Source organism: Trichomonas vaginalis, chromosome II (assembly GCF_026262505.1).
Source record: "Trichomonas vaginalis G3 chromosome II, whole genome shotgun sequence".
Classification (NCBI taxonomy): domain Eukaryota; phylum Parabasalia; order Trichomonadida; family Trichomonadidae; genus Trichomonas; species Trichomonas vaginalis.
Window position 1 is genome coordinate 4,686,248 of NC_067204.1, and position 12,622 is coordinate 4,698,869.

A 12,622-nucleotide genomic window follows, 5' to 3' on the forward strand; every position below is an offset into this window, starting at 1 on the left:
ATTCAATATCATTTATATAACGCACCAATACTTTGTTTTATTTCCGAATTTACTTTGATTTCGTTTCTGAATAATTTATTGTTTTATACATTAGTTATATAAAATTTGAATATCCGAATTTCCGAATTCTAAAAATAATCGTCGAAAATATGAAATCCGAAAAAATAAAATCCAAAATAAAGAATGATCATATGATGCTATTTGATAAGTAAATTGAATTTTGACAACATACGATATCGAATTCAATGCTCTTCCCTGATTCACCTTTAGCTTCTATCCAGTCACAAGCTGTGATAGAATTTGACGAAATTAAAGCCGACATTCCAGAAGACGCGATCTGTGCACTTCCGAAATCATATGCAGGAAGAATTATCAGATTATTCAGTAGAGAAGTCTTAATGACCAAGTTTAAAGCAATTAAGTATCTTGAAGAAATTGAAAATGATGACAAAGAAGGAAGCATTTGTTTATTTTTGCCCAATGACGATGAATTCGCAAGATACGCAATTCCTTATCTACAAAAACTTCCAAATTATAAGATTTGGGTATTAGTTTCTCCAAGAGATGGACCTTTCTTTGACAAAGAATTTCTTGAAAAGAACAATTTCGGAGATAGATTAAATATAATTGAATTTCACAACGATTTACTTTTGTTAGGAGAGTACCTTTTCCTTTCAAATGCTCCAAGGTGCTTCAAGCGCATCTTCATTGATGGAGATATCGATGATTTAACAGCAGTTGCCAGAACTCTCACGAAAATACAGATAATTAACGGTTCCTTCAACGCCATTTATTCATATGGTGATTATTCAGCCAAAGTTAAGAACATTCTTGAAGAGCAAAAGGCACAAATTGGTCCATCTTCATTTTCCTCACAATCTGTATATGATACGCTTATTATACTAGACAGAACAGTCGATATAGCATCCCCTTTACTTACCCAGAGGACATTTGCCGGTGCAATTGATGATCTTTTGGATATTGATTGCGGAATCATGGCAATTCCTGAAGATATGGACATTTCTCAATCCGAATACATTTTGTCAGATGCAGACCCTGCATTTAAAGAGACGATGTCCCTTCAAATCAAGGATGTTCCGACATATATCACAAGACGTATCCAGGAAGTCAAAGAATCGATCCAGAACAGGAAATCAGGCGAGATAGACATGGAATTCAAACAAAAGATTACAAAAGCCATGGCTTTCGTTAATAATATGCCGTTATACGAAAACATGTTCAAAGTATGCGACTACATTGTTAAGAAGCGATCCACTGACCCATATTTCGGTCAAGTAATTGATTACGATGTCCACGTGATAAGAGGAGAGAGTACTCCTCCATCTGTAGCTGAAGCACATATAGTTAGGGACCAAAATTGGTCGGAAACATTAAGAGAATTCTGTTTGGCCTCACTCTGCACGAGCGGAATCCCTTCTTCGGCCTTTGAAGCTTTCATCATCAGATTGATACAGAAATTCGGCCTGGAAGTGATCACCGACCTTGTAAATCTAAGAAGCATAGGAATGATGAACTCAGAAGAGAAATATTTTGAACAAATCAAGAATTTATTCAAAAATATTATTAAATTGAAACAAAATACAGTGTTTGAACTATACAAAGAGATACCAAAGGAGCTCTTAATCGAAGACAGAATCAAAGATGAGTCACTTCGAAACGAAATCAACCAAAAATTAAATAATTTCATGGCTGAGTCGTTTAAGTCCGATATTTACGAGTTTTTCGATGGTTATGCCCCATTCTCCGCCAGATTGGTCCAGAAATCAATCGACCACAGGTTAGGAAAATACGATAAGCAGAAACAGTTGAAAGTTGAGCAGTATCTGCAGGAAAACCAGATAAAGTTCGAATACCAGATCAATCCAAACAAGAAACAGAACGTAGAAGACAATAAAAAAGTTATTGTTTTTATTATCGGCGGAATTTCACTCAGCGAGGTTTCCGCGATTTCGGATCTGGCAAAGAAGTTCTGGGGTGGAAAACAAATCGAGATAACTGTTGGAAGTACTTCGATTTTGACTGGAAAAAGACTTATTCGAGAATGCGTTCCAAGAGTGGCAAAAGCTGACATAGAACAGCCAATTGTAGTTTAAAGATATAATTATGTTTGTTTTTCTTTGTTATATTTTTTTAAAAATTTTAATTTTTATATCAAAATCAAGTTTTATTAAACAAATACAGAAAAATTACTTAGAAATCATCTATTTCCTATTTAATTCGTTTTAAAACATGGAAATAATAAAATTATTTCGATTATTTATGAATTTTTGCTCAAAAATCAACAAAAATCCTTGACTAAAGTTATTTTTCTGCTGATTTAGTATGTACTTTCCATTTAGGTTTGAGATATTTTCGCTCAAATTCTTTTCTGAGTTTTGTGACATATTGCTGGGAAACTATATCATTAATTCTTTCGATTATAAGATGTTCTGCAATGCATTCCATGAAAGCCATGACAAACATTCCACAATCTGAATGATTGTTTTGTTGAGGTGATGAATAAGGAATAAAGTTATATTTTGCAATTTGATATAGTTTCGAAAGTCGTTCTACTATGCTCTCTCCGTATTTTCTGTTTCCTTGTCCTGATGAATCTAAATAATAAAAGTTACTTGCGTTTTGTGAATTGAAGTTTGGTTCCCAAACTAACAATGCCCAATGATCTCCTGTTTCGGTGAGTGATACTGAGTTTGTGAATGGAATAAAAACGTAGCGATATTTCAAAGCTGGAAAGTATTGTAAGGTTGGAATCACGGAATCATCAGGATAGAATCTAAAGAATTCAAGTGTTGTTGGAGGCAAAAATAGTATTTTTGAATCGTTTGGATTGATTTTATTATATTTCTTCTCGAGAATCATCCCAAATAGCTGCATTGAAATGTCATTTATCCAGTTTCCATTGATAATATCATCAAGTTCAGATCTTTTTAGCTCAATATTTTTGAATGAATAAACTACTTCTGACAATTTCTTGAAATGAAATATTGGAAACAATTTTTGATCTGATGGATTATCTAATTGATTAGTTCTTATTCCTATTTATTTTGTTTCAAAAGTGTACGTTTATAAAATAATGGAAAGCGAAGATTCCACAGCTGAGCATCCATTTTTCCATGCTGAAGCTATTGCAGATTCATTACAAGCAGAATTAGATATTATTGCAGCTACAACAAATGCAGAAGAAGAACTTTATGCTAGAAACACAGAAGTCAGATGTGCTGCAACAAGTGCTGCTTTTAAGCAAATGCAAGTATACAGACGCAGAAGAAAAGAAATATTAAAACGACTAATAAAAGAAAAGAAAGAATACATCGAGATGTTAAAAGATAAAATAAATGAAGTTGACAAGCAACTTAAACGTCAGCATTAGGTTTACATCGTCATAAATTGGCTAAAAGAAGGTGAAAAATCTTACTTCCGTTTTTCATTTGATAAATTTTGTTTCGAAATCAGAATTACATCAGTTATTACTTAATTAATTTACTATTCAACAATTTTTATCATTAGCTCATTCATGATAGATACATTAATCATTTGATTTACTGATATTCAAAATAATAATTATTTTTTTCTCAAAAGATGTATAGTATTATCATAATGTGTTTGAAAAAAATCTAGTAAACATGTTTGTTATTAATTCAAAATAAACAAAAAATATATTTACTTACAAATGCGGCAATTGCCTGAGAAAAAGGTCAACTTCTTCCAAGGAGAATCTCTTTTCAGTTTCTCCCCATCTATCAGCTATTTCTACTCGTGGAATTGGGAACTTCCACTCATCTCCGTCTTTAATTCTGTTTGAATGGTGTCTTCTCCTTCTTTTCCTTTCTTGTTCCAAGTTCTGATTTGATCCTGAGTTCTTCTTTGACTCCTCTTTATTTGATCCAGAAATTTTATTTGAATCAGAATTCTTATTTGATTCAGAGTTTTTAATTGACTCCGAATTACTAGATTCATTAAATGGCTTCACATCCTGTCTCTGTGGCGTGTTCAAAGGTGATTGTGGCAAACTAGAGCTATGGCTGACCGAATTTTTTTCATTTTTATTTTGGTCAGTTGATTGTTTGTCTTTTTCTGACGAATGTTTCTGGAGAGGTTCTCTCTTTTGATGGTTCAAGAGTTTAGAAAGAGATGCAGAAGGAGTCAACCTCGAAACCTTTCCAGCGGGAGCCGGCTTCCTTGTTGTCTTTATCGGTTTAGGAGGTTTCTTTTCCTTTTCGTCTTTTATGCTTGAAGCAACACTTCTACTTGCCTGAGAAGAAACAGCTGGAACATTAGAAATAGGAGCATCAGAAGGAGATGCTGATGAGCTCGATTGCGGAGCAGATAGAGAAGGAGGTGATACAGCAATAAACCTTGAAACCTTGGCTTGTTTGTCAACAGGATTGCTGAAAAATTTTCTTTGATGAGGGGAAATTGGAGCTGTCACATTTTGTTGATGTTGTGAATGAACTTCTATCGTCGAAATAAATTTCGGAAATTTAAGGGATGATTTCTCAACGAAAACGGAAAATGGCGAATCGAAAACGTTATCCTCTGTTCCCTCTTTACTTCTATATTTGGATAGTATCTCTTGGTGCTGTTGTTCTGTCATTCTTTTCAGTTTTGTAAGGTAATTCATGTCATCGACAGGATACGAGACACAAACGTCATTTTGAAGTTCCAAGGCCGTATTAAGCAAAGAAAGAACTGCTGTTGATTTATTAGGAGCGGCACCATCAATTACAAACACATGGGGCGCTTTTTCTGTTGAAATGAACTTAGTTATTTCATTTATTCCTTGATCTCCACATTTTGAGTTCGAAATATCAAGGAATTCGAAGGATTCTGGTCTTTTTGATAATATATCTATGAAATCAGTGATTTTTGTTGACAGAATTTGGTTTTCTCGGAAAACTAAAGATTTAATTGTTGAATTTTCAATTAAATACTCACAGAATGGTTTGAAATCGTCACTATTAGGAACAAAACATCCACTAACTGATAGGAATTCTATTGATTTGTTTCTTTTAAGGAATGAAATAAATTCTTTCGTTATTGGATTCTTATCCCAGACTAATGACTGAATATTTGTGCTCTCTAGGGTATTTATATACTCATCTATCTTATTTGCTGTATAATGGCTGATAGAAACCTTGAATTGTCTGTCTGATGCTGATTTAATTGCAGAAAATAAGGATTGGAAGCACTGATCGCCAAATTTGGCATCATCAAGCATGATTTTAGATAGTTTTGGAGGGAATATATAGTTCTGTGGTAATATTTCTTCAAATGAATTATTTGATAAATTTAATCCGGTCAAATTATGGAAATTGAGGTTTGTAAATTTCGTCAATGCTCTTCCTATATCCAATTCGCAACCAGACAGTGAAAGATACGTAATATTTGTTATTTTTGGTAATAATGCAAATAAATTCAATCCTGGAGTTGTATCTAAGTTCAAATACAACAGTGAACTCAAGTCATTGATGAAGTTCATGTGGAAATAAGGCAGTGATTTCATATCTAAAGAACTTATAATTGATAATGATGAAAGTTGCTTTGTTTTCATTAATGATTGTAATTTTGTTAAGTTCTTTTCCGATAAAGCAGCTTTCTTGAAAGACAATGAATTAATAAATGAGTGTTTGTTTGAAAATAAATTTGTTAAAAATTTTTCAACTTGTTCGTTAATTGGATCAACAATTTCTATATGTTCGACAAAACCTGTATCATTGACAAAGTTAGACATCGATTTCCAGTTACTTGTTAAAAATGATGTTGAAATTATTAAACTTTGTAAGCATGGTAAGAGGGGAATGATGTCAATAAAGTATGGTATGACTGATTCTTTACTCGATAGCTTTGAAAGTTCTACTTCATGTGGGTTAAATGTAACGTATTCTGTTATGATATCAATTGGTTCTGAATTTTGCGGATTTTTACTGTATTTGATTTTCTGTTTAAGTCTAAGAAGAGCTGAGTTCGGGTTTGGCTTTGCATCTTGTAATAATAAATTAACTCCTGTATTTTGGATTTCACTTGGTTTGAGGATGCGAGGAAGTATATCTGAAACTATATTATATACTTTTTCAAGGTCATCAAAACTTAAAGAAATTTTTGCATCACTAAAATCAATATTTAGAACGTCATCTTTGAAAAATATCCTCTTTAAGCTGAACCATGAATAGGCGTTTACACTAAATGATGGTGTTTCTTTGTATATATCAAAATGTGTGTCTGATATTGAGATATAGACGTCTATTATCGAATTTTGGTTTGATAAATCGCGTGCTTGGCATATATATCGAATATTTTCTCCCCTGGATCGCGCACCTGACTGAATCCGGGGAAGAATTTCATTCATTTTTTTGTTGTAAAAAAATAATCGAAAAAAGTTAAAGTATCGGGCTGAAATTTTGCTACGGGCGTGATAAATCATTTTAAGATTTATTGTTGGGAGTGCTTTTATTTAATTGTATGTCAATAGTAAAATAAAAATATTACACACAAAGGGCTTTATACCGGTTTGGTATTTTTGATTAATCAGTAGTAGGATATGATGGGTTTTGTGACTTTTTTTTGTAAACGTAAGAATTCATACAATATCGAGCAATTTTGTATCGTTTTTTTTAACATATGAAGTAAAAAATGTATGATTCTTACGGTTTTTATTCTTACGTTTTTGAATAAATCAAGATTTAAAAAATTTTCAAAATTGTAAGACATTTACACTCAGCCCATACATAATGAAATAAAAAATAAATTTTTTTTTAAAAAATAAACCATTAAAAAAATTAAAGTTATTTTTAAAATAATTTATTTTTTTATTCTTACATAAATGACCCAACAAGTAAAACCAGATAAAATAGATTATCGAATTTTAGAGGATGGTGTTCCTGTTTATATTCAAAGATTTAAAGGGAAGCAATATTATAGAATTGTTAATCCTGAATACATAAAACATTTATTTAAAAAGGAAGACTGTGAATTATTAAACGTTAATGAATATGAAACCAATAAATCAAAATTGAAATATAAATATATTGGAAGTGATGAAAGATGCAAAGATAAAGATAAAGTTTATACAGTTTCATATAATGAATGGAAAACCAATAAGATAAGAAAACATTTAGGAGATTATGGGAAATGTTCTGAATTCTTTAAATCTAGTATATACGAGAGAGTAAAAGAAATTAGAAATAATTATTTTCATGAATAAAAAATAAACTTCTTACGAAAAATTAAAACTTAGTTATGTTTATTATTTTATTTTTTTATTTTGTATGAAATGAGCGTCAAAACTAACAACGTTAAAAAATTAGGATTCACAAACGAGGAAATAAAGGATATATTAGAGGAGGTGGGTTATGAAGTTAATAAATATTATTTAAGAAATTGTCAAAAATTTGCCGAGTTATTAAATGATTTAGATTATGATGGAAAAATGAATAAAGATGATGTTATAAATTTCTTATATCCTACATCTGAAGAAGAAAAACCTAAAGAACCTGATGTTTTCCCTGAATATTATGAAGAACGGATTAAAGATGATGAATACAATGAAATTGAAAGACTGAAAAAAATAAGAGATGAAATAGATGAAAGAATTAAGGAATTAAGAGAAGTTGAAAAATATAATGAAAATGAAGTAGAGGGTTTAATGAATATCCCAGCTTCAGAATCAGAAGTACAGAAATCTCATGAAGAAAGATATAAAAATTATGTCTCAGAATCAACACAAAATTTATTAGATGGTGAAATAGACGAAACACTTTCAGAAGAAGGTACTAAATTTATTCATAAACATAAGTTACAATTTATTGATAATGAAGAATACCCTTGTATCTTACTTTCACCCCCTCTCGATTCTGAGAAATTCAAAAAAGCTCTTAAAAACGTGACATATGCAACTAATACGATTAAGAAAGAAGATCATGATATAGGGTGTCCAAAGGTGCGTTTAGCACAGCGCTCTATATGAGACTATTAAAGGAGATATATGCTGATTATAAATATATAATAAAAAATATGAATATATGTATATGATGAGTATGTTGTATTTTGGCGCCATGCCGGGATATAAAATGAATTTTGAGACAAGAGGCGGTTTCGCGGGAAATTTTGGCGGGATTTTTTTCATTTTTTTAATGAATCATAAAGAAAACATCCTCGCTCTTGCAAAAAAATGCAAAGACTGTAAAAAAATCTACGAGACATTGGTAAAATGCTTCGGTATGGATGCTCCTAGCTATTCCACTGTAACGTATCATGTTAGGATGTATCACTTCATGAACAAAAAGGCGCCCATCATAAAAATTGACAAAAAATCGCCGGATCAAAGAAAAATCAAAGCAATTCTTCAAGCGCTATATGAAGACCCAAGAGCATCACTCAGAAGGATAGAGGAGATGACAAAGATACCACGTACAACAGTCAGTTATTATCTGCACAATTATTTGAACTACAAACTAGCGTATACACGTTGGGTTCCGCACAACCTTAATTCAGTTCAAAAAAAATCTAGAGTCCAATCTTCGAAAGAGCTCCTCTCTATATTGGGTGCGTATCAATCCAAGAAGTTTCGCTTTTTAGTAACAGGGGACGAGTCTTGGTTTCAATATGCAACAGAAGCCAAAATCATGTGGATCCCGAAGGATGAAAATCCGCAAACATTCCCGAAGAAAAAAATTGACACACCAATGATGATGTTGTCGGTTTTTTGGGGCGTGAATGGCATCATCGCAATTGATATTCTTCAAAAACCTAATACGATGAATGCTCAGTATCTAATTGACAATGTTCTTACTCAAATTATCAATTCTGATGAGTTTGAGAAATCCAAACAACAAAAACAAAAGTTTGCAATTCATTTTGATAATTCAAGAGTTCACAAAAGTCATAAGGTAATGAATTACTTGGTGGAAAACAATGTCAAAGTTGTTCCAAACCCAATTTATTCACCTGATATTGCACCCTCTGACTTTTATTTATTCGGCACGCTAAAAAAGAGAGCTGAAGGACGCGAATTCGCGAGTCCAGATGATCTTGAAAATTTTGTAAGAGAGCAATTTGAGCAATTTTCTCATGATGATTTAAAGCGTGTCTTTCAAGCCTGGATCGATCGCTGCGAACGCGTGATTGAATCCAATGGTGATTATATTTAAATAAACTTTATATATATGTAACTTGTTTATTTCTATTCGCAGTATTCAGGTTTGTGCTAAACACACCTTTGGACACCCTATATTTACACAAATTATTATTTAAATAAATGCACAGGTGTTGATAAAGTTTTTGATTTATTAGATAAAATATCAAAAGAAACCATTGGAACATATAAAATTTTACGTGATTGCGGTTTCATTGTTGAAGATACTAATAATGTTTCATATGAAAGAACAGCACCGAAGGAAGATGAAGTGGAAAGGTCTATACCATTCGTTATTAAGAATATAAAAGATATGAAAATGTATAAGCATTATATTTATTCATTTATTTCAGAAAAAATGGAAGCAACCCATAAAACATCTTCTCATCATTTTATAGCTATTCATACATTCCTTTTCAAAGTTGTGAAATTAAATAAGACAGGAATTAGATTTAATGTATCGGGGTACGCATTCTTGAGTAAATTAAAATGTATTCGTCACGTCGCAGATGATAAAAATTTATGTGTTCTTAATTCATTTTATGGGCTTTAAAAAATAAACTTTATTTTTATTTATTTTTTAATTTTTTATTCTTACATAAATGAACAAAAACGGAACAGCTAAAATGAATGATAATCAAATTAGAGCAGAAGGTAGAAGGTTATTTAAACGCTTCTATAACATTCCTGATGGTGTTAATCCTAAAACTCGTAGAAGCTATTTAAATGAAGCAATAGATGCATATGAAGGTTTTGACATTTCATCAGAAAGTGAGAGATTAGCGAGAATGTTAAATGTTAATATTGATTTCTATTATTGTGATCCTCAACCAGAAGACGTGGACATAAATAAGGTAGACTTTCCATTAGTGGAATCAATAATGATAGATCCAGAATTTGAAACAGTAAATATTTTATTAACACAGAGTCCATGTGGAAAACTTCACGCTGACAGAATAACAGACGTTGAAGCACTCACCGGCTATAAAGTTTGTCCATATTGTAAAGAAGAAGTTTATTCTATCCGTGATGATCCAGAAAGGAAAAACCAAAGAAGATTTTTAAAGCATTGTGAGAAATGTAAAGAAAATAATGGAAGATTAATTCAAGACGTTCAATTGCAAAAGACACAGCAACCATATGCACCACATATTACGAAACAGAAGATATATCAGTGGTTATTAGCTCACAATTTGCAGAAATATTATAAACCGACAAGATATTATATTACTTTTGACTTTGAAACATTAGAGACTAAAGAAGAATTACAACTTTCTGAGTGTGCAACTTTGAATGCTTACTTAAAACCATTCATGGTATCATCAACGGTTAAATTAAATGATAAAACGTATACGAGGAATTTTTGCTTAACTTCGAGTGATTCTTTTATTTCTGATTGGATTGAGTTTTTATTTTCAACCTGTTCATTAGTTGTTGAATCAAATATTGAACAATATGAAGAATTAATGAAGCCGCAAACGGCGGGGACTTTGTCCCATACATTAAATGAAAAACAGAAGGAAGCATTTAAAGAACTTCTAGATGAGGAATTCAATAAAGTGAATATCATAGGTTTTAATTCGGGAAAGTTTGATTTAAATTTAATTCTTCGTGATTTAAACACCGCAAAATGGAAAATAAAATCAATGCTGGGTTCATCTTCACAATTTAAGCAAATCATTGTAAAGAAAACAAACGTTCCATATGAATTGAGATTTATTGACATCAGAAATTATATAGCGGGTGGGACATTAGACCAATTCACTCAAGATTTCGGAAACAATAAATCACGTGTTAAATCCTTTTCCCTTATCAATTCATCACGTGGGAAAATTACGAAGAAGAATTATATAAAGTGGAACCATTCACTCAAGATTCATTTTATTCAGCATTAACTCAAGAAACTATATCAGATAGTGATTATCAAATATATCTCAATGATGCTAAAAATTTTAAGAATAGATTAGAATATTTTATTCATTATTGCAATAAAGATGTTGAAATTATGATTGACCCGATCGATAAAATTATTGAAGAAACGTTTGCTTATAAAATTGATATGCTTCATAATCTTTCTTTATCATCGAATGCTTCAATGATTCGTTACGCTTTAGCATATAAAGACTTTAATCCTAATGAAAAATATCCTGAGGAAGAGATAGAATCAAGTTTTGAATTAACGAAAAAGTATTGGAAATATAAAATTGAATCATATAAGAAACAAGATGAAAAAGCAGAAAGAGATACTAAAAATAATGTTTCAATGGATGATTTTCAATACTATCACGATTTAATCCTTTCATCTAAATGCAAAATGTGTGGTAAAGCGTTTACATATGCAAATAAACCAACATTGAATAGAATCGATAATGAAAAACCACATACCAAAGAAAATTGTCAGTTAATGTGTTGTTATTGCAATGTCGTAAAATCAAATAAAGATGAAGATGTTCAACGTTTAAGAATCAATTTAAGAAATTATGCATTAAAAAATAATTTACCAATGACTTTAGATTCAGTTGAAGCTTATCACATTCTCCGTAATGGAATTACTGGTGGTTTATCAAATGTTCAACATAGAGTAAATCTTAAAGGAATCACGCACATTAATAAACTTTCATATAATCCAGAAACTAAAACTGTATCAAATGAGGACACCACCAACATTATGACTCATTTCGTTGGTGTTGACTTTAATTCATTATATCCTTCATCATTTTCATCTAATCCTCATGATTTCATTCAATATACTGACCATAAAATGTATATGCCGGGAAGATTGAATGGTGTTATCATTTGTGATACAGCAACAAAGAAAGCAAAAGCACTGGGAATAATTAAGAAGAAAAATACTTTATTTGTGGCTGAAGTAAAGGGTCACATTGATGAAAAATACATTAATGATTACATAAACTTTTTACCGATAATAAGAAACTTAGATATTATCACAGATGAAAAAAAATTGGCAGTTTTATGTATAATTACATGAAATCAAACAATCTACCAGTTGACCAGAAACAGAGGAAATTAACTCAGTTAGCATCAACACACAACCAATATCAACCATTTTCTTCTTATTATCTTTGGTATCTAATAGACAGATTTCATTTTATCATCGATGATATTCAATCAATTTTAACATTTACGAAAAACACTTGTTTTAATGAATTTGCGAACGAATTTATGAACGAAAGACAAAAGGCTGAATTAGAAGGAAATAAAGGAAAAAGTTTATTTTGCAAGATTTCACTTAATGGATCATATGGTTACGATGCAATGAATACACAAAATTACGCAAAGACTAAAATAATGAATGCACAGAAGGCACGCGTTGCATGTATGTCAAATAAGTTTAAAAACATAAGAGAAATAGGTGAGGATACATATCAAGTGATGCTTAAAGATAGATTTTATAGATGTGATACATGTTTACAAGAGGCATTCTTCACTTTAGATAATGCTAAATACTGG

At 31.2% G+C, this 12,622-nt stretch overlaps 5 protein-coding genes and 1 pseudogene across 6 annotated transcripts, besides 2 other annotated features; 4 read left to right on the top strand and 2 right to left on the bottom strand.

The window, feature by feature from the left end:
- Positions 1–46: 46 nt before the first annotated feature.
- TVAGG3_0486930 (vesicle docking involved in exocytosis) lies at positions 47–2,140 on the top strand (the record flags this gene model as incomplete). Its single annotated transcript, XM_001316788.1, has 1 exon — positions 246–2,114. One exon carries the CDS (start codon positions 246–248, stop codon positions 2,112–2,114), a length of 1,869 nt encoding a protein of 622 aa, XP_001316823.1.
- Positions 2,141–2,245: 105 nt separating this feature from the next.
- Positions 2,246–2,984, bottom strand: TVAGG3_0486940 (protease family; the record flags this gene model as incomplete). The annotated part of the gene is made up of 1 exon (XM_001316789.1): positions 2,323–2,895. One exon carries the CDS (start codon positions 2,893–2,895, stop codon positions 2,323–2,325), a length of 573 nt encoding a protein of 190 aa, XP_001316824.1.
- Positions 2,985–3,094: 110 nt separating this feature from the next.
- On the top strand, positions 3,095–3,391 carry TVAGG3_0486950 (uncharacterized protein; the record flags this gene model as incomplete). The annotated part of the gene is made up of 1 exon (XM_001316790.1): positions 3,095–3,391. The coding sequence occupies one exon, from the start codon at positions 3,095–3,097 to the stop codon at positions 3,389–3,391; it is 297 nt and encodes a 98-aa protein (XP_001316825.1).
- Positions 3,392–3,685: 294 nt separating this feature from the next.
- Positions 3,686–6,367, bottom strand: TVAGG3_0486960 (uncharacterized protein; the record flags this gene model as incomplete). The annotated part of the gene is made up of 1 exon (XM_001316791.1): positions 3,686–6,367. One exon carries the CDS (start codon positions 6,365–6,367, stop codon positions 3,686–3,688), a length of 2,682 nt encoding a protein of 893 aa, XP_001316826.1.
- An 850-nt stretch (positions 6,368–7,217) lies between these two features.
- Positions 7,218–7,718: a mobile genetic element.
- A 225-nt stretch (positions 7,719–7,943) lies between these two features.
- Positions 7,944–9,247: a mobile genetic element.
- Positions 8,040–9,167, top strand: TVAGG3_0486990 (Mariner transposase; the record flags this gene model as incomplete). The annotated part of the gene is made up of 1 exon (XM_051236052.1): positions 8,040–9,167. One exon carries the CDS (start codon positions 8,040–8,042, stop codon positions 9,165–9,167), a length of 1,128 nt encoding a protein of 375 aa, XP_051093876.1.
- Positions 9,248–9,753: 506 nt separating the features above from the next.
- On the top strand, positions 9,754–12,558 carry TVAGG3_0487000 (annotated as a pseudogene). The gene has a single exon. A coding segment is annotated over exon 1 (2,805 nt).
- Positions 12,559–12,622: the final 64 nt, after the last annotated feature.